Raw genomic sequence first — 22582 nt, 5'->3', positions numbered from 1 at the left:
CCCCAGAGATTTAGCTCCCCCTTTTCCACCATGGGAGGATGCAGCAAGAAGGCAACATCTATGAACCAGAAAGTGGTCCCTCACCAGACACGGAATCTGCCAGTACCTTCATCGTGGGCTTCCTAACCTCTAGTAGTGTGCAAAAAACCAAAAAATGCTCTTTAAAAGCTTCCCAGTTTATGGTATTTTGTTATAGCAGCCCAAAATGACTCACACAGTGTGGTAGAAAAGTTGATAAATGAGTTCAGTTGCATATTCTAGTTTTAATGTTAAATGCCTGTGGTAAGTTCAGCAGGAATACAAAGGAAGGTATGGTCCATGTCATCCGGAAAGGTAAGAAATAGTTCATAGAGCTGAAGCCTGAAGTGTAGACAGCGTGAAGGTGGCATTCAGGTTGGAGAGGACAAAGAGAACTGAAAGGATAGAGGCATGAAACCCACTGGCTGTTGAAAGAAATGCAAAGAGTTGTATTTGTAGGGAGCATAGAGGGAAGGGTGATGCTTGAGAAATGACTGCTGGTTATGCGTGTGCGTGTGTGTGTGTGTGTGTGTGTACGTGTCCACGCACGTGTGTGATAAGGGGTGCGTGGAAAGAGCAGCGTTAGGCTGCAGATATAAGCTGGGGTCATATGTGACAAGCAAAAAAGTTTGCACCTTCTATTGTTATCAAGAGAGGATTTTAAATAATTGAGTGATATTATCAAAATTGGTTTTAGAAGACTCTTTCGTTTGCCCTGTGGAAGATAAACTGGAGAACGCTGAGACCAGAGGCACAGAAACTAGTTCGTAGGCTGCTGTTTATTGGTACTGCGGTAGCCCAAGCGAGGAGAGAGCTAAAGTTATGGAACCATCATGGACAGAATGAATCGGATAATGAATAGTGGGAGCAACAGTAATTGTGTGGGGGTGGGACTGGTGAAACGTTGAGAAAAAAGAGTCTAGAATAGAATGACTCCCAGTTTTAAGGGTTTCGATGGGGGAAAGGTGATAGAGAAGACAGAGACAGGAGACGTCTTTTGAGAATGTGTCTACGCGGTCACAGACAGTGATGGACACAGATAGAAAGAGTTTGGGGAGTTACTAGCATATATCATAGCTAAGACTGCCCAAGGTTAGGATATTTTAAACTCTGGAATCAGGCTCTGACTTTGTATTCCAAAGTGCTTAACCCCGAAAAGATCAGAAATTATTTATTGAGAATCTATGAGCAAGCCACTTTGGCAAATACAAAAAGTCTCTACCAAGGAGAAATGATCTATATTTAAAATCATTTGATATCCATAATTAATTTGGCATAGCATCATTCACTTTTTCTTAGAAATAATTGGTTTCTATTTTCTCTTTCATGTGTCTCTGACTGACCATGAAATGCCCGCAGCCTGATGATATTTTTCATTTATTTCTTCACAATATATACCCTCTCTGCCTCTCAAGATGTAAGCATTTTGATACTATAAATATTAATATTAAAATAATCCTTCAGCTGGGACCAATTTTATCCCATCTGAGATATTTGTAAATGGGCTCTAATTAGGTCCTGGACTTTCAATATTTTCTGATTTTGTTGTTATTGTTTTTGGCTGCTTCTACATAATTTTGCATGATGAGGTGTTCTTACAAATAGTGTAGTAGTTAAGAATGAAAAGTCTGGAGTCATATTGCTAAGGCTCTACTCCTGACTCCACCACTGTGAGACCATCAGTCACCATAGTCTTTATTCTTTCTTTTTTTCTCTAAACATTATGTCATAAGATGCTTTGTTTTCCTGTGTCTAAAATTTCTCATCAGTGAAATGGAAATAATAATAACCTAATTCTTACTTTTAAAGATTAAATGAGTTAATTCACACAAAGTATTTAGGATGGAATCTAAACTGTTATACAAATTAAGGCATTACAGGTTTACTTTTATTATTTTCATTAATATAATTATTATTTAAAGACCATTTTTCACAAGTAAAAGCTACTGATCACGTAGCAGCTTATCCTTCATTAACATACATATTTTTCAATGAGGGAGTTTTTGGTTTAAATTACATGAGCTTTATCTTGTTCTAGAAAGCAAATGAATAACCTAAAAATAAATTCTACCTATAATTTCTCAAAAGGAAGGCAAAAGAATTTCCTGACAAATTACTCTGTACGTGTGTGATGATATAAATAGTTTTTAAAATCTCAGAAACCACCAGGATATCCTGAATGCTTGATATATTCGATTTGCAAGTTGGATAAGGATATGGAAGATTATTGTATAAACAGAATTGCTAACGGACTATTCGGAGAAGGTAATGTGCATAGTTTATCCAAGCTAGTATACATGATATATTTAGCTCTAATGAAATGTGACCTAAATACATTAAAGTAAGAGGGTAATTTTGGAATTATTTGTTTTTCAAACTAGTTACTCCCACTTTACAGCTGTTCTTCTTTCAGAACCTCAGAGGCTAACCTTCCATCTAAATGCAACTTACAGGAAAGATGGAGCTTGACCAACCCATGATTTCAACTTGAGAATTGCCAAATGGGTATTGGTTCCAGTTTTTTTTTTTTTTGGTAGTGTGATGAATATGTGAGAACAGACTTATACTCCAAGCACATTTTGAAATTAGTAAGGCATTCAGAAGGAAAAGTACAAGGTAATATTTAATTCTGTGAAAACAGGGTAATCTGTGCTTTAGTTCCTAATTTTTCATAAATCTGTAGCCTCATTGGAATGAATGAATCACATCAAAAGGTATGTAAGGTGTTCACAAATTTATTATATGAAATACATACTCATATTTTAAACAATATATATGTAAATATATATATTAATGTAGTGAGATGCTATTCTTGTTGAAATCTGATATTTTTTTCAAAGTATGTAATAATCACTATGATCAAATTATGTAGTAATTAAGACTAAGTGCATTTTGTAGAAATGTTTTATTTAAATGCTATTCACATTAAAATCCTCTTGTCTATTTTTATTAGTTCATATATATATATATCTCTATCCATTTATTTACATATATATCCACATGTCTGTATACATGTATATAAGTATACATATATTATATACACATATGTTCTATATACTTATATACACATATCATCTCATAGAAAGCTTAAAGATTCATGACAGACCCTAGGGTATATAAAGTAGTAGTTAGGGCAGTAGTGCCCTAAAAATGGAAGCTCTACAAAATATCTGTTCAAAAACATGAACAGTTTTTGTAAGAAATTTTAAAATTGTACAATATTGTGAGATATCAGGAAAGAAAAAATATCAGGCGAAACCAAGATCCCTCAGTTCTTCAGCTTTCTTTTATTTTTGGTCTCCATGTGGAAATTCCCTCAGGGACTTGGATTTTGAGGATGGGGAATATACCAGAATTGACTACCCACCCCCCAAATCTAATTTGTGGGATAGTAATTTAAACAAGTTCAAAACGGAAGGTTTTGCACTGCCCAAGCCTGGGTGGGAATGGATTTACTGGCAACCAATTAGTTGCCAATTCTTCCCCAGGATTGGCTGCCTTAGGACATGCTTCAAAAAGAGTGGGTAGGAAGAGCTTAGTCACGACCCACACAGGCTGGCTCTCAACTCTCAGGCAGTTAACCTGCACTCTGTCACAGAGAGCAGAGAAGAGAATCAGGCTGGATTTGTCAGATGTCTGGGGAAGCTGGACAATCCTCCCAATTTCCAAAGAAATCTGGCTGGCCTAGTAATACAATGAAATATCAGTATACGTATAGCAATAAAGCAGAGGTCTGCTGCCTGCAATCAGCTTTTCTGATTTCCATTTCCCCTAAGGTACTTTGAAGTTCAAATCACAGCTATCCACTATTAATGAAATCACAAAACATTTTGTGGGGAAGACCTAAAATTCAGGAGTTTATAATGGAACTTTTAAAAAGCTAGCTTTTACGGTCTTTCTCTAGTAAATGCATATTGAACTGTTGACTCTTCTATTAATAGCATACACATTAAAAAAAATAGCAAATGGGGAAAATCATCCAAAATACCCGCAAGTTTGTGAAGTTCCATATAAGTGGGTCATATGTCAATGAAATTACAAATTTAATAAGGGTGCTAAAGGGAAAAACTGATTTTTCAGAACATATCCTTCTAATTGCTAAAAATTTTGAAATAAAACAATTAAAACCAAAATCTACAATTTGGTATCAGAATCTGGGGAAAAGATCATAGTGGTTAAGTATAAGAATAATATATGAATGTATTTTCAAAAATTGTGACATTTATTAGAGAGAAATTTTGTTGGAGTAGAGCAATTAAGGCTGTGAAGAAACCATTCACTGCTCAACTTCCATTATCAAAATATAAACAATTTAGGAGTAATATAAATGGTGAAGTGACAGAGATCTTAATGAAGATTGACTCATAGAAATGGAAAATAGGAAAATACAGTAGGAAGTGGAGTGTTCGCGCCAACTATAAGACGTTTAGATTCCCTGGTTACAAGGTTTTAAATGGCATGCTTTTCATCTTTGTGAATTTCAATTAGACTCTGCAATGGGCAAGTCAGGAAAAGAATATTAATGACGAAGGAGAAAGCTGGGTGGTGCTCCATTTTTCACAGGGCCAGCTAAATAAGACAGCAAATGTTTGTTTAGGTTGTAGCATAGTAAATGCTCATCCAGAAAGGTGATTAATAGGTTAAAAAGGACAGCTTGAAATATTTACAATGTAAAGGTTTTACTCTCCTCACATAATCTTCAAAGCAAAGCTTACATTTACTATAGATTAGCAGTGCCTGTTAGGAAAACTGCACCATCTAGGAAAAACATCTGAATTTTTGGTGCATAACTAACAAAATTGAAGTGTTTGGCACATATTGACTCTGAATGTAAAATACAGAAACCTATCAGCATACTTATCTCTTTTTCCTTCCCTTTAAAACACGTGGATAACAACTTCTGGAAGAGATAAACAACGTCTCTGCTTTGCTTTAGTGGAAGGTGCATGACATTCTGTCTTATGTGCAGCACAAAAAGGAAAATGTCTTTTTTTTGTTGTTCAAGTTGCACGTTTGGATTTTATCGCCTCAGATAAAACAGAAGAGAAACGAGACAGATCAAACACACAACGCTGGAAGTGTAAGAGGGGGATAGAATCCCAAGTCCCTCTGCCAGCAAAACGCCCCCAAGGGGGAAAACCTCGACCCTGCCTCCCCTCCCGCCCCCCATCGGCTGCAGAGACGGCAGAAGCACAGCAGGTGCCGCCTTGCTCCGGGCTGATGCAAACTTTTCGCAGCTGTCGATGGAGTTTGCACGCCGGACGGGCAGGGCGCGGGGAAGAGGCCGGTGGCAGACGGAGGCTCCCGCGTGTGTCCGGCCTGCAGGGGGCTCGGGGAGCCGGGGCGCCCGGAGCCGGGGGGCGGGCTGCGCGCGGACCGCAGGGCGCGAAGGGAACCCCCGCCGACCCCGCGCTGCAAGCCTGCGCTCGGCCGCGTGGCCGCGCCGATGACTAGGTGGAGGCGAGACGCCCCCGCTGCCTCCGCCCGGAGCCGGGGACGCCGGGGACGGCGGCGGGGCGCGGCCCGGGCTCCAGGGCTCGGCCGCCTCGGCGCCCCCGGACCCCCGCGACCGTCGGGGCCGCCCGGGAGCGCGCGCGGGCCGCGGCGTGGGCGCGGAGGGGGTCCCCGCGCTCCCGGGCGCCTCGTGCCCTCCTCCCGGGCCAGGCTCCTCCTCCTCCAGGCGCGGGGCTCGTGCCCGCCGCCGCCTGCGCGCGCCGCGCCTCCGCACGCGCCGTCCCCCCGCCGGGCTCTGCCTTCGCGTCCCCTCCTCCTCTTCCTCCTCCTCCTCCTCCTCCGCCGCCTGCGCGCGCCGCGCCTCCGCACGCGCCGTCCCCCCGCCGGGCTCTGCCTTCGCGTCCCCTCCTCCTCTTCCTCCTCCTCCTCCTCCTCCTCCTCCTCCCCCCCCTCCCCCTCCGCCTCCGCCCATCTCCGCCACTACGAACGCCTGCGCCTCCGTCTACACCTCGCGCCGCCGCTCCCCGCGCTCCCTCCCGCTCCCGGCTGCTGCGGGCTCCCGCTCCCGCTCGCGTCTCCGCCTCTCTCAAGTTTTCTGTCTGCTCGAGCTCAGGGCACAGGGAGGAAAACACCGAATTCCGCTCGCGGTCTCAGGTAGGGTGGTCCCGGCGGGGACCCCTGCTCGCTCGCCTCTGCCTCGCGTGCATGCCTCCTCCCCCCACCGCGTCTCCCGTGCTCCCCGCGAACCCGGGAGGATCCGTTCTCCCACCTCCTCCCCCAGCCCGTTTAAAAAATAATCATCACCAGAAGCGTATTTGCAACTACAATGAAATCCAAGCCTCCTGCCCGGCAGCACGTTAGCCTGGCTCTTTTATAGTCTCCAACTTTGCACGCCGTGACTGCCGCTGCCTGCCTGGCTGGGGTTCCATTCGGAACCTCAAGCTCCTTCTCCGATCGTGGTCGCAGGCTCCTGAGCGGCTGTCAGAACGCGTCGTTTCGGAGCTCTGGATCTGAACCTGGCTGCCTCCGAGACGTGGTCGTGGGCAACCGTGGGTGGTCAAGGAAGGAGATTTTTATTCTATTATTTTATCATTTTATTTGTTAGGGGGAGTGAAGACGTGAGGATCACAGTTCACCGTAATGAAAAGAATAATTGAGAGAGTGGGCTGGCTGTCCCTGGCTTTTCCCGCTGTGGTTGCGGGGGTGGTCTTGGTTGAGGGGGTTGTGGCGTGAAGTACCTCTCTCTCCTCCCCTTTTCTAGTCTCCCCTCCAACCCATTCTCTTCTCCACCTCATATGTCAGTTTGGAGTCCCGGGTGTTATTATATGTGCACAGAACGGTGTTTGCTGACAATGAGGCTGGGGGAAGTTCCTGGCATGGCAAAGTCTGATTACTTGGTCACCTTGATGTCAAAAAAAAAAGAAAGAAAAAAAGAAAGAAATTCCCCTCCTCCAATCATCACGCCCTACACTCAGTCCAGTGGAGTGATCTCCACAGCTTTAAATCCAATTCCTAATTGAAAGGACATTCTTTTGGGCTCTTCGGATGGTGGGAGTGAAAGCAATTTTAAGTGTATTTTGGTTTTCTCCTATGGCTTTGCAAAGAGTGGCGATGAAGACAAAATTGAACACCCACAACATGCAGTTGCTGCTGCTTGTTTTCTTGGTATGGGACCCAGCCAGGTGAGACATTCGTTTATTGTATTTGACTCTTAATTCAGGGTAAAGGTGTGTTTCTTGCATGCCGTCGTTGCAGGGGTGGCTTTTGAGAATCTAGAGTGTTTTGAAGAATTATTTTCCAGAAAAAGGTTTGTACCAGGAAAGTGAACTGTGGAGTAGCAGAGAGTATAAAAAGTTCACTGCCTGTTGTTTTTAGTGATAAAAAAAGTGAACAAAAACATTTTCTATGCAAAAAATTCACTAAAGAATGTCTTTTGAATGGCATGTTCTAACAAGAAATTGAAGTGGTTACTTATAATAATACCACTTATAATAATACCAGCATTCAGTAAGAAAGCCAAGTTTTCCTTTAAGTCAAATAGAAAAGTACCAGCTAAATGATTTGAGTGTTAAGTTAATTTTTCTCTTTTTTTCCTTAATGATCTTGGCTTTTTTTAGTCAACATAGGAAACCCAAATGATGTGTGAGTCTTAAACCTCTAGGTGGAGGTAGTATACAGCTTCAAAATCACAAACAATAAAACAAAAGCTTGATTTATTAATCAACTTTTTGTATTATTAATTTAGAGATCTTTTATTCCGCAAATGGTTACTGTCGTCAAGTATACTTATTTCAAATGTATAACTAATTTTCCTTTGCCTATACTCTACAAACATGAAATTTATTTTTATTGCTTTCAATAACTTTATCTTAGTTGTACGGTCTTTTCTGGTTTTCATACTCAGTGGGCATCCTTTATTTAATGGTTTTAGGATACGATTTTCAAAATACTAGAGGACTTAAAATACATGTTTTATAAGAATGTTCCTATAGCCATTCCTTAAAAAAAAAAACCCAGTAAGTCTTTATTATGCCTTTATTTCTCTTTTAATTTTTAATTTTCCTATTCAAGTAATGGTCAAAGTACGAAAATGTATTTTTTAGAATTGAGAAGAAATCTATTTATAAAGGCTTATTTTTAATCAGAAAATATCTACACATTTAGCAACTACATATTGACTTTAGAAGGAAAATATGAAATGCGATTAAGAAACACTTTTGAGAGAAAATTTCTATATAGAACTTTATGAATATCTTAGGGATTGGTTTTAAAATTAGCTTAAGTAGGCAATATAGAAACTTTTGAGGCTACAGTGTATAAACTAGTATACTTATTTAATTTGTAAACATTTATCTTTTGCCACTGTTTTAATATTATCTCTGCTGTTAAAGCACTATTTGTTTGAAGTTGGTTCCCAAATTTTGAGTGTTATGATTATTTTTAGCTCCTAACTCCATAGTCATTTAAGTGCAAATGGACACCGTCAGTTGTATTTTGTACAGTGCACCTTGATCGGAATGTAATTACATATAATCTTTGATTTTAAAGGAGAGAACAATCCATGATCAGTTAATAACCATTGAACATTCTCAGTACTTAACCATATTTCTCTCTACTAGTTTTCTGTTCTATATTTGACCAGTAATGCTTATGCCAGTATTTTATTCTATTATATAAATGATTCTTTTTTGGGGCCAGTAATTTAAATCTCTGAATCATTCTGAGAAAAAAAAAAAATGGCAGTGAAAAGGGACATTCTGTTTTATACATTCAGTTGCTTTTGCACCAAATTGCTGGATGTCACAAAATCAGGTGTCTGGCTTTATGATGGAGAAATAATGGAGAAAAATTACAATTTCTAAACCCTTTCTGATAATATTTTAAGACCATTTGTTCTTTCTACAAATTTATCACCAAAAGGAAGCAGCTGGGCGTTGTAATCTTTATTTCACCCCTTTATCGGTATCTCTGAGACCAGCCAGGAGGAAGTAGCTCGCCGAGGCTCGCTGCAGCTGTGTGTGCCGCCGAAGCTTTCCGAGCCCACCTCCCCCTCCTGGCTACAGTGGAGCCTGGCCCGCAGCCAGCGGAGTTTCCCTGATGTCTATATTGCACTTGGCCATTGGGTGGAGGTATACCCAAAGTAAGGAGATGATCCTGGTTTAAAAGAGAAAAAGACATAAAGAGAAAAAGAAATACATTTATGAGGGAGATAGAAAAATTTTTTCCCTCCAAGGAGGCAATTTATTTTCCAATTAATATTCGAAACGCTGAAGAGTTATTTCGGGAGTCCATTTGATTATTGCACTTTTCTGACTGCAGAATGGCATTACTAATAGTGTCTGCATGTGATAATCTACAATCATAATATATTCTAGGGAATGAATTTTAGAAAAAAAAAATGAATAGTTCACATAGAATGCTAAGTGGTAGAACTCTCAAATAATTTTAACATCAAACTTCTGATAATCTACTATTTAGTGTCTATTTTTCAACACCACGTTTACCTTCTCTGTAGACACACTGATATTTATAAAAGATGAAAAAAAGGAAAATGGGTGACACTAATATCTTATGGAGTCTTAAAATTCAAATTAAGGAAGGAGAGCATGTTGGCATTTGCAAAACACACATATGTGTATATATATATATCAGCTTGTAAAATTATCTGTTTAGGTTGGTGCTGGCTAACATCCAAGAAGATGAGGCTAAAAATAACATTACCATCTTTACGAGAATTCTAGACAGACTTCTGGATGGTTATGATAATCGGCTTAGACCAGGACTGGGAGGTAAAAATAGTTTTCCTTTTTTTAAACTCTCGCAAAATAATGCCTTTACAAGTTAAGGGTAATATTCCTATTATATTTTATATATGCATGTATCAATATGTGTTTAAAATCATAGATAAGGGAGAGAAAATATATGAAATAAACATTATCTGTGATTCCTTTTATATACACATAATGTATTTAAGATATCTTTCATAGAATGCCAAAAGTTATGTGGAGCCCAGACTTCCTGCATGAATAGTTTTTAAATTACTTTATTTCTAATGGCTAAGTTTTTCAAACTTAGGGTATGTTAACGTCTACCATTACTGAGCAGATATGCTTGTCTAGTATCTTTGCTTTCTTTCATCAGACTTTCACACCAGTCTGTATATACAGAAATAAGGAACATAAAAATATAAAAGAATATGTGGGTTGAAATTTAACAGATATACTTTGTAGGAGTCTATGATATTTCTTTACACATGTATATGATATTTCTAATATAAAGCACAGGTTTGACATTCTTGAAACTTTCAAAGATGTTTTAGATCTACATTAGGTATAGGCCTAAATTATTGGATTGTGCCATAGTTTCATTTCAAATTTAAACACTAATTTTCAACTCAGAGAAATAAAGCTATTTTAATCCAGAAAGGTAAAGGAAATTAGGCTGGGCTAATAGGTTATATTTTAATTATCACATTTATCACATGGATGTTTCATAATTGTTAAGATGTTTATTTTCACAGTTAATGCAATATTAAGATGAATTACTTGAACATTTGATACTAATGAAAGATATGTGTATATATATATATCGTTAGCCTGGTTATTGCAATACTAAGTTGCTTGAAAAGATTTGTGTTGACTAAATGCCTGAATATTTATGCAAATAATTCCTTTGAAAAATATAGGTGGTTGTCACTTTTATGTACATCTTTGGCAATTGCATGGTTTGGATTGTCCAGGAGTAAGAAAAAATCAGAAGAGACCCAACTTGTTAAATAATATGCCATTTATTTGCTATTAGTTTGACTTAAATCCCTGAGTGGTACCTCGCATTTTAAGAGAGAACTCCCAGGGAGGAATCGTGTTTACAAATATGATACATTGTATTCCTAAGAGAGAATTCAATTAATATACTCGTAGTAATATACAAAAAGAAAGAAAGAAAAGGATATCTCCTTAGTAATTAATTATGTCTAATGAGCATGACTATAAGGAATTATTGTCCATGTTAGTATATGTGGCAATAAACTATTACCAAACCACTGTAAGGAAAGTAAAATTAGCATAAGGCTGCGATAATTCATGATAGTGGTTTAAGAGGTAGATTGCACTAAGGCAGATCTTTTCTCTAAGCCAAGATTTTATTATTTTAAATAAATCATATGCTGTCAAAAATAATCTTAAAATCTTCAAGCTAGACTGTGGACTTTGTCCCTTTTGAGTTTTCAGGAGGAATATTTACCCTCTGGGTGTATGATTAGATATTAGAAACCGATTAAACTTAAGTCCTAAAACTTAAGTCCTAAAGGTATTGCCATTGAGCTCTTTATATTTCTTTTTAGTATCTCTTACATTTTTCTTTCCATTGTCCACACTGAAACAGAGGTTCTCTTTACCTTGTTATTTGGGCTAATGCACTATACTAAGTGGCCTTTCTTGCCTTATTGTCTTCCCGATCTTCTGATACTGAACATGTGCTAATATCTCACAGTCAGATGAGTTGTCTTTTAGTCTTATACTCCTTTTCATGTACCACTCTTTTCTCTTGATCTAATATTCTGGTGGCTCTCCACTGCCTTTGGTAGATGGTGCTGAGGGATAGTGGAAAGAACATAGTCCTTGGAGGCAGACGGATCTAAACCAAAGCTCTGCTCCATCCACACACGCAAAGCTGTGCCTTGGCAAGATAATTGAAAATGGCTACAATGTATCTACCTTTCCATCTCACAGTGTTGTTGCAAGGATTACACAAAGAGAAGTGTACACAAAGCATGTGCTACGTACTAGCAGTTCAACAAATATAAATTCCTTCCCTTCTCCCTTTGATTCCTAACGCTCTGATTCTCTGGCTTCATTGACTCCTTTACCTCACCTCCCATTCATCCTGCACTTCAAATGCATCTATTCATTTTCTCTTGTGAATTCATTTCCATCAGCTCCCTTGGCCTTTGGCTATGTGATACCCTGTGCCCGGAATGGTTTTTCCTTGTCCTCCCTGCTGATCTAAAGCCCACATTTCCTGTAAGAGTCATCTTAACACTAGCCCTCTTTAGTAAAGATCTTTCTTAACTGAATTGATTCAATTTTCTCTCTGTTGAATTTTTTTTTTTTTTTTTGGAAGTCGTTGGCTCTGTATCTCATTTGGTATGTATTATGTGCTATCTTGTATTATCTGTGACATTTTTATATGTCTCTTGTTACCTTGGTAAGATTGTAAGTTCACTGAGGCACGATATTGTATTATAAATCCTGTTCTTTCAGCAACTATTAATTTGCATATTGTGGCCATCAATAAATGTTGATGCTTGATTAACGTTTCTGTAAGCAGTTAATCATCTGGAAAATGGGACTACTCATATCTGGCTGACCTTTTAGTTAGGAATGTTGAGGTGATATGTTGAGTGTTCTGCTGCAGGAGGGCGAGGTGGCTGAGTGAGGAGAACCTAGCTTTGAACTGCGAAGATTCAGGTAGAATCCCAGCTCTGATACTTAGCAATTGTGTGTGACCTTCAATACTTAGCCTCTCTGGATTCAGACTTGGCATCTATAAAATGGGGTTTCTACTACCATTCTTACTTAGAGTTTTTGCTGAATATTAAATACAGTGATATATGCAATGAATTTAGCACAGTGACTGGTGTTTAATAAAGGACAGTTAATAAATGACAATAACTAAAGACTTTGAATAACTTTCTAAATATACTGTTGCAAATTTAGATTATTATTATGATGACTTCTGCATTCAGAATTCTCAGCCTAAATGTGCACATGTCATTTCAAGTAGGAAGTTCAGGGAAATTACCTGTATCATTATGTCCCGGTAACTAATAGTAAGGGAAAATGAGTTTGATTCAATTTTAATATATCAAACTGAATATCTCTATTGATGGATAATCCAGTTACTTGATCTCAATTATTATTCTTTCTCTTGATAACTTTTATATAAATGAGTACTTAGGAGAGAGGAACCAGTTTTGAGCTGTGAGTTAGAAAAATTATTGTTTTTTTCACCTGGCTCTACTACTTACTAGGTCTTACTCTAGATAAGATACTTAGACATTCTGAGCCTTGATATTTTTTTTTGGGAAAATGGGAGTAATAGTATTTCATCTGAGAGGAGGAGAGTCTATCATGAGTCATGTGTATGGCAAAGATTATATAATATATTGAGTGATAAAATTTTAAGGTATTTAATGGATTAGTAATAGATCCCTTTAAAAATTTAAGTCAGATTATGCCCCTCAACTGTTCAAAGCCCTGCATTGGTGCCGCATTCATTTATAATAAAAGCTGGATTTCTGTGGTCGCCGCGAAGGCCCTGTGTGATCTGTCTCTGTTCTTTCTCTGGCCTCACCTTACATGACTCTCCTTCTTGCTAACACTGCTTCAGTCACACTGGCTTCTTTCCCGTTCTTTGAGCACACCAGGAAGCTCTGCGGGGCCTTTCTTCCTGGCTGTTCCCTCTTTCCCGGGATTTCCGTTGATCTCAGCTTCTCAAGGAGGCCCACCTTGACCAATCTCATAAATACTCCAACCTGTCTACCCCCCCAGCAATCCTGATGCCTTTTCCTCAACTTCATTTTTTTCTTTGTTGTTCTTTAGCACTCATCTTTTAATATACAAGATTATTTATTTAGCTAGTTATTTATTACCATTATATCAATTGCTTATCTTTGTCTCTTCTGCTAGAATGTAGGCCAGGGATTTTTGCCTGTCTTGTTCCTTGGTTCACTGATACCTATCACAAGCATCTACAACAGTGCCTGACGTGTAGTAAGCACTCATCTAAATATCTCCTCAATAAATTTCAGTTTTATTAATTAATTCCATTTAAAAAAATTTTTAGTGTGCTTTCATGAAGAGAATCAACTATAGAACTTACCCTATCTTTAAAATCAGTGAAACAGTTAATTACCACACTGGCCTCCCACTATTGACATCAGCATATTTTGGGTTGGCAGCTCGGTGAATCGAAGCAGTCACACCAATTACTCAAACCCCTGACTTAACCTTACCTGTGATTCTTCCATGAGCTACCTCTGTGTGGTTTGGGGTGACTCATTTGTACCATCTGTGACTAATTTACGCATTTGTGAAATGAGAGGAGGCATTCTACTCATTCTTATTTATATCCCACTGGGATATTTTGTGTTTAAAATCTCAAGAAAGCATAATACGATATATGTTTGATAGATATTAGTACTGTTAGGAATGGCGGAGGAGAGTTCTTTAAGGAGAATGTTATCGTAGGAAGTAATATTCTCTGAAAACACGTCAAGAAAATATTGCTAGGGCTTATGCATTTGGTATTCTTGCTTCACTGTGGGCATGGACACTTGAGCTGGGATTGCCTCAAACTCTTATCTAGCAGAACCGTGCATTCAGTTTATCTAGAACTAATAATTGAATCAAGTTTTCCTCTCGTCTTCATTTTAGTCGTTGGAGCTGACAGCTTGGGGTGTACCACCCATGGATTGTTACATTTAATAAGAGGCATTCAAAATTTTAAATGAATAAAAGGAGCAACATTTGTTTTTTGGGCAAATTGTATAAGGTCATTGGGAAAATGAATGTGTAGACAGGACTCATATATTTATGACAGCTAACATCCACAATGCTCAACAGTGACAACTATTAGAAATGACAGGTCTTGGAGTCTAAATTATAATTCAGTCTGGAAAATTTAGGTTGAGTACCATGCTTAAGTGCATTTTGAAAAGCTGTTTCAAGGAGATTGTTTAGAAAGAATCTCTGCCCCTTCCCCACCTGGTATCTTGTTCTATGCTCTGAAACCTCGAAGAAGCTTTATGCTTAAAGCCTTGAAAAAAAATACAGTCTGATCATAGACTTAGGGTCTGTGGGTCAGTTTCCAACTTCACTCTTGGATATTTATCTTCAGGCTGTAGAGAGATGTATGATAACATGTTTCCATGGATTTTATTACTTTCAAATTTATAAAGATGAAATATAGGCTATTCAGTTGGCAAAAATTAACACAGAAAAATCTGATCTTTCTGAGAATCTCAGAGAGAGTCTGACCTCAAAAGAGCATTGTGTTACTTCATAAAGTAATGGTTAAGATCAGTGCCTGCTTTGGATTTTGAATTCCTTTGCCATCGTACATTAACTACATTACTTTTAGCATGTTAACCTCTTCTTGCTTTGGTTTCCTTGTTTGTGAAATGGTGATAAAAGCATGTGACTTACTGGTTTGATAGGGGTTTATTTTATCTTATTTTTACATCTAAATCCTTAGGACAGTGTCTGGCAAAAATAGTAAGAACTTAATACATGTAGATATTATTATTACTGTTGTTAATCCTAATGCTACTTCTACTACAAATGCAGTAGAAAATTATCACCTAATGTTATTCCGAATTTATAAAAGCTTTGGCTTCTAAAAAATGATAAATTTAGAGCGCACATCATACACTTTTAAAGGAAGGAGATATTTGTGTATTTCTTACGTATTAAATCTCATTTGGTGGGCACACTTTTGTATTTGTATGAAATTTATGAAAACAAAATCAATAACAAAAGAAAGATGACATATTTATTGCCCTTCGTAACTATTCTCATGACACATAACAATTTGGCGTCAATTCATGATAATGAATTTGCCTATAGGAGCAAAGTTATACTTACAGAATACCAGCTCACTATATGACGGAGATGATGATTTTAGGGACATAAAATTGAAAGCATGTCCATCAATCTAACCTGCAACCTCTGGGTCTTGCAACTATAGATTATATGCCTGATGCTCGATAGCATCGTACTTAGCTTTAAGACAAGGTGGGTGGTGGAGACACCAAGAGGGAGAGAACACACTAAGAAAGTCGGTGTATAGAAATGAGGAGGCAAGGGGAAGATAGAGGAAAGGTAGGGTACAAGATGAGTAGAAAGGAAGAGATTGAGCTAAGCTGTTACGTGGTTCTAGTCTCAGATGGAGGCAGGGTCAACTCCAGATGTTGCAACCTCTTTTTCTTGAGAAGCTGTGATGTTCGGCATCCTCCTGCTCCTTCGGGTAGCTGCCGTTGGGGCTGATACTCCTGCAGCTCTCAGGCAGCTGAGAATCTAGTCCCCCTTCCCTTCGGATTCAGACTACTGGGGTCTCCTAAAGCTCTCCAAATAGGATAACCTTCAGAATAAGCCTTCGGCATAAGAAGGTTCCAGACCCTTTTTCATGCTCTGTACCAGATCTACCCACTTGAGTCTGCCTAAAGGAGTTGGAGAACAGTGCATCTGATAATTTCATAAGTGAGAAAATGGAAATAAATTGGGATGATTTCACACAGGTGTACAGCTAGCTTTTGATCAAAGTGTAAATGACATACCAAGTTATTTTGTCATTTCATAGTTATTTAAAATTATTTTGTGGGAGGCATGAAACATAGCAGAAAGGTACTGGCTACCTGAAGTGGCACGCCATCAGGGAGGCTGGAGGCTGTGGACACAGGTTTCAAAGTCAGTTTCTTTCATTTTGTCCAGGGTCTGTCCTACTTCTCTCTGTCTGCCATGCAGACAGTCTGCTGATGGACTTCATCACAGTGTATGCTGGGTTCCAGTAGAAACATCGTCATGCTATGTACAGTTTTTCAGATTCTTTTTAATATTTGGAGGCATGACTGACACGCATCTTGGTGTTTCTGCACACCCTCAATGATGCTGTGTGTTGCTTGCCCTGTTGCAGAATGGTGCTGAGGCAGGCTTCTTCAGAAACAGAGTGAGGTAGTTTCAGAGAACTTTTTCTAAGTTCGTTGTTTTAACTGGATATGTAGCTTGTGACTATTTTATAGGGACATATGACAGCACGAGTACGCATAGTGGCACTTTCTCCACACACAAAAAGTGTCTGGCAAAATTCAAGATAACATCATCAAAGTGCGTGACCCAGAAAATACTACTTATATTTTAATGAACTCACACTAGGGATTTGTTTTAACCTTAAAACATTTTTGGTTGACAGCAGTTTGTTCTTCCGATGATTACTGTTAGAAAGGTGTCCTCGGTCTAATCTTGGGGGATAGTTATTTTGGTTCTTTCAGGCACGAGCATGCCTCACTCACTGTCTTTTCTTTCCCCCTCCAGCACTTCAGCTCAGGTGCAGTCAAAGTTTTTCTTTTTTTCCCCCTCTTAATACACACAGTGGATGAAATGGACCACAGGCACGACTAATCCCTTCATTTTAGTGTTATTTCTTGATTGCAGCAGCTCAATCATGTTGTAGAAATCTATATTGGTAGTGAAGATGGTGGAACATTGGCCAACCGGCAGTTCATTACTTTTCCATGTGTTAACATGGAAATAGTCAAATGAAATTATTCTAGTATTTTGTCCCCTGACACATGTGTATTGGAGGCATGTGACGTGCCAGATATCTGCAGGATATGAAGATGTACATGGTGTGGTGTTGGTCCTCCATGGGGTGAAGTTCCTTGGGGACAGATAAGACATGTACATTATCATTCTCAAAATAACTTGAAACAGTACAACACATGTTCCATTATAATAACCTGCTACTGAAGTGTAGAGAAGTAAGAAATCACTTAACTTGGACCGTATAACTGGAATTAGCCAAGTTCTGTAGCTGTAAGTATAGTTCATTCATTTCTTACCAAGGACTGAAGATTTGCCAAGTACTATTTTAAATGCTGAAAATACTATGAAGAACAAGACCCAGTCTTTGCATAAATTCATATCATATCATATTTTGGCTCTTTGTGACTTTTGTGTGTTCTAGACATTGGTTTCTTCTTTCCCTCCTTAATTAAGAATTCTGTGTAATCACTTTTGTGTTTTTTTTTATGGAACTGTGAGTCTTCTCTCATAAAGGGAGGAGTGATTTCTGGTATATTTACTGTCAGGCTGAAAATTATGATACCTACAGAAGAGTTTAAACCCAGAGAGCATGTCTTTCTGTGTCTGCAAGAGTGTCAGGGTCGTTTAGGGTAACAGTGACATTCCCAGAGTGTTAATTCCAATGGAAACTTCTGTGTACTCCTCAGATATCTTCTTAAGGAAAACTTATTTTCTGCCTTACCTTAATTTGTTTTGAGCAAAAGACGAATGAAAAAATAAGTAGACATGTACTGCAAAACAAAAAAATAAAATTTATGAAGAGTAATGTGATGAGTATCAAGTTTCTTTTGAATTTTCAATGATGAATACAATACGGAATTCTGAAAATTCTTGTTTTTCTTGTTTTTAACTTGAAATACCCTCATCCCAGGAGGTACAGATCTTATCATTTACAAATAAGGTATGATAAGAATAAAACTAATGTTTAAATGGAAAAAAACTTCACATAGAAGCTTATCAAATTAGGGATATCAACTTATCATAAGATACAGATCCATTCAAATTCTCCATTGGATCTTACATTTTAAGTAACTAACATTAGGTGGTAGTTTTGACGTCTGTGTTTTTATTGTACATTTTTAAAGGTATAATCTTAATATATTAAATTTATTTCATCTTCTTTTATTCCCTCTTATTTATTTCAATATTAAAGCATGTTAAAAACAAAAAAAATGGGTTCACATAAAATTCAAAGAAATAGTACTCTAAGAGCATCTTTTAAATAAGTACCTTTATTAACATTCAGATTTTCGGCAGCTTATTTGGGGAGTGAATGCAAAATGTTCCAGGGACATGTGGTACCATTTTTTCTGTATAGAAGTATTTCAGTATTCTTATAGGGTGTGTTTAGTTATGGTATTACTACTTTGATTTAATAGATAATAAAAACACGTGAAATTTTGCTTCTTCTGATATATATAGATTGCTAGTATCCATAGAAAAATATATGAAAGATAAGGCAATGCTATTTTCAACTATAGTGTGGAAATGGTTGGCAAAGTCTAGTAACTTTATGAATATTTCAGTAATGTGGTGTAATGAGTGGTACAATTGGATTTTGTCTATGCGTAGAGGAGTAGCGATACATCTCAAGGTTAAGGAAGGTTGAAGAAGGGATAAAAATTATAAATGTCTCCTGATAGCATTCCAAAACCCATTATTTAGGTTATATTTCATAGGGAGACCTAAAGTATTTTAGTAAGTATTGGGAAGGCATTTGGCTTCCATTAAGAAGGTAAAAGGATCAGGTGCTTTTAGAATGATGTGAGTTAGTAGCTTGCCAGGACAGAAGAGAACTCCAAACTTGAATTGGAGGAGTAGTTTAGAGGAAGCAGACAGGTGCCAGGGAGACTTCTGGAAAGAAATGAAAGGTTTCCTGCTTACTCTTAGTTGCTTATGAGAAGATTTTAGAATTTGAAGCAATAGATGCTAAGTTACTAAGATTATTTTGGTTGGAGAATCCACATTTGTTTCAATTTTATGAATTTTTTCAAGGTTGTTAACAATAGAATTAAGCAAGTTAGCCATAGTCAGAGAATTGGGAACAAACTCTTTGTTGTTACCATGATTATATAAACTGTTCAAATTTTCAATAAAAAAAATAATAGGCTAAAAAATGCCAGTCAGGTTTACAAGGAAGATTAAAATTTGGATGCCACAAGAGAGCAAGTCTTAATTAAAAGAAAATGGAATTACAAGGCTGGCGTTCAGGTCAGCTAGGGGGGAATACGGGAGGATGGATTTAATTAGTTATCTAGGGCACGTAAGGGTAATCACTGAAGCAAAAAATGGGGAACCGATGGTTGTGCTTGGTAGAGTTGCAGATGAGTTGTCCAAGAGATAGTAGAGTGAGAGAAACCTCAGAATCTTGAGAGACTAAATAGGGCGCATTTATGTGGTGATCATATAAGACAATGGATGTGACAATAAAGCACTTCTAAGGGAGCAGTCTTTAGAGCAGTACTGAGAGAACAGGGAAGTCCCTTGATAACTGAAAATTAAAGCCGAATATTCTTTTTTCATTTTGAGTAGCTTTTGACTTAGGAGTGATTGCAGAATTGCAGGATCAAAGGTAAACAATAAGAAAACCGTACATAGAAGCATATCATGAGTAACACTTACATAAAAGTATGTCACCATTTAAAATAGATTCAAAATAAAAAAAAAATTGACTTAATATTCTTAAAACACATACATTAGGATAACAGTGTCTGAATTCTCAAAGGACAGGTGAAGCCATGTAGTAGCGAGGAGAATGTCGCCGTGGCAGAAGGATTCTTTTCAACTTTCGTTCCCTTAAGCTTCCCTGGTAATCTGAAGGGCTCTCGGAGGTATTTTCGGCTGCTGCCAGCCTGATGGTGTGATTCATAGCTGCAGCAGGGAGGGTCATTCAGGATGTACATTATCATCTGTGAAATTCAGGGGTGATGAAAGTCCCCGTGGGATCCAACTGCTGACTCGGGATGGAGACGCTTGTCCCCCTGATGCTGCCCGCCTTTAGCTGCCACCACACCCAGTCTGGGTTTTGTCATTTTGGGTGACGGCTTCTAATAGAGGCGTCTCACTCTCAGACATCTGGCTGCCACCAGTTGCAGGGGGCAGCTGCAATTTCTGCCTCTGTTGCCACTGCCTTGGAACAGCTGGGATGTTAAGCGACATCCAGCAACAGATAAGGAAAGTGGGCAGGTGCGTGCTTAAGTGAGTGGATATGGAAGTTAGTGGGGCGGAAAGCAGATGTCTTTTCATCAGATCCCTTCCCTCTAGGGAACTGTTTTGTGGTCCGTCATCTCTGTAATTTCCCCCACCTGCTCAGAGAGGGTGGTGTGACACTTTACACACTTCTGTCTGAAGACATTAGAAGAGGATGTAATAATCTCAAGTGGCTTTTTATACTGCAAATTTAATGCCAGTTGGAAACAAAAGAAACTTTACTCCCTAGCATTGGAATAAAATAATCAAGTATAGGTAAGGGAAGAATGTCATGGTAGGCTTCATCAGTTACGGATGTGTTTGGGTGAAAATAACAGAAAAATCCATCTACAGTGACTTCAGTGGGGGTCAATTTTTCTCACAAACAAGAAGTCTAGAGGTAGGTGGATCCTAGCACTGGTTAAGTCCTTAAATGATGGCAATAAGAACACAGAATCTTTTTATTTTTCATCCTTTTCCTTAGTGTTTACTTCTAGCTTTATGCTTACTGCCTTGTGACCCCAAAGTGGCTGCTGTAGCTCCAGCTATCCTACCCATGTGTAAGGCCAGAATAAAGGAAGGGATGGCATCATTGTTCCTCCCATCAGAAAAATAAGCCTTCTCACACTTGCAGCTGATCACCACCTTTATCTCACAGCTCTTTCCAGCTAGGAGGGCATCTGGGAAAATGAGTATCCTTTGTGGAGCTGGGCATATTTCTACCGCAAATAAAATTAGAGATTCATTAGAAAGAAAGACTCTGTTGCAGTGGGCTACTGGCAATATCTGCCACATCTACTAACTCTCTAATATTAATAGAAAAGTTACTTAATCTCTCTGTGCCTCAGTTTCCTGGTTTACAAAATGTGCATATGAATCACCTGTATGGTGGTCAATAAAATGCGTGTTTTGATTCAATGTGTCTATGTGGAGCTCAAGGTGATGCATTTCTAACAAGCCTCTGGGTGATGCCAATGCTGCTGATCCATGGGCCATACTTAAGTACCAAGGAAGTGATCAGTTAAGGCTACCATGTTGTACAACCTTAGGAGGCATTCATAAAGAATACAACGTCATGAGGAGAAGAGTGCTCACTAAATACTATTATTATGTCAAGTTTTTTCCCGACACTTAGGAATTGATAATTTCTGTTTCTAAAAGTTGGTAGGGATAAACCTTATTTTTAGCAGAATATAATCGTAGAAAAATGTATTCCTTATGATATGGTTTTGTGAAATTATTGGTAAGTTTTAGATCAGCCATTAATTTCACTGGATATGATACATAATATTAAATACAGTTCCTCTATCCAGTCATGGTTACACTTTAGTTATATAATACTCTGAGTAAAAACATACCTATCTCTCTATATTGAACAAATCGAAACTATTCTGTAATAATGCCGTGGTGGTATTTGAACTTTCCTTCATGAGAGTGTGTTGGATATTACTGTTAACTAGTTGTGGAAAAATAAAACCTGACGTAAAGATTGTCTGAATTTGTATAAATAATTGATTATAAAAACTAATTTAATTCTGAATATGATATTATGATAAATAAAATTTTACCATATGTGAAATTTTAAAGGTAGAAAAATACCAGAGCTCTCCCTTTAGATTGTTCTGTGTTCCATTTAAGAAGTTCTGAATTTTTTCTTTGGAGAGACAAAAAAGGGTGATTTCCTTTAAAACAATGTTATGCATGGTTTATATTAGAGTGCATGACAGAGGCTGAATAATAAACCCAGGGGATCTTAAATTGGTAAAGACCTGATGGTGTTTTAATTTTAAAGACTTGCTAAGAGAAGAAAGAGTCTTTCATTCGATCAAAGGAGACTGTGATGTCAAAGCAGCGTACAAGAGTATAAAAAACATTAGTGTAGACATGAAAAACCCCATTCTCTTTATAAAGCTGTAAGACCCTGAACTAACCAATTATTATCTCTGTGCCTCAGTTTCCCAAACGTGGAGATGAAGGGACTATAGCCAATGACCTACAATGTTCCTTCCATCTATAATTTCTTCTGTATTTTTTTTTTTCGTGGCTTGTTTCAAAGCAAA

The 22582-nt window shown here is 38.3% G+C and overlaps 1 protein-coding gene across 1 annotated transcript in view; it reads left to right on the top strand.

The window, feature by feature from the left end:
• Window positions 1-7083: 7083 nt before the first annotated feature.
• The window catches only part of GABRA2 (gamma-aminobutyric acid (GABA) A receptor, alpha 2), a 189496-nt gene continuing 173997 nt past the window's right edge, over window positions 7084-22582 (top strand). Inside the window, exons 1-2 of the mRNA XM_012639890.1 lie at window positions 7084-7154; window positions 9646-9761. Coding sequence (XP_012495344.1) covers window positions 7084-7154; window positions 9646-9761 — 187 coding nt within the window. The remainder of the gene's footprint in view (window positions 7155-9645; window positions 9762-22582) is intronic.

The sequence above is a fragment of the Propithecus coquereli genome, unplaced genomic scaffold (genome assembly GCF_000956105.1).
Source record: "Propithecus coquereli isolate 6110/MARCELLA unplaced genomic scaffold, Pcoq_1.0 Scaffold143, whole genome shotgun sequence".
Lineage (NCBI taxonomy): Eukaryota > Metazoa > Chordata > Mammalia > Primates > Indriidae > Propithecus > Propithecus coquereli.
This window is presented reverse-complemented; position numbering and strand designations above follow the sequence as displayed.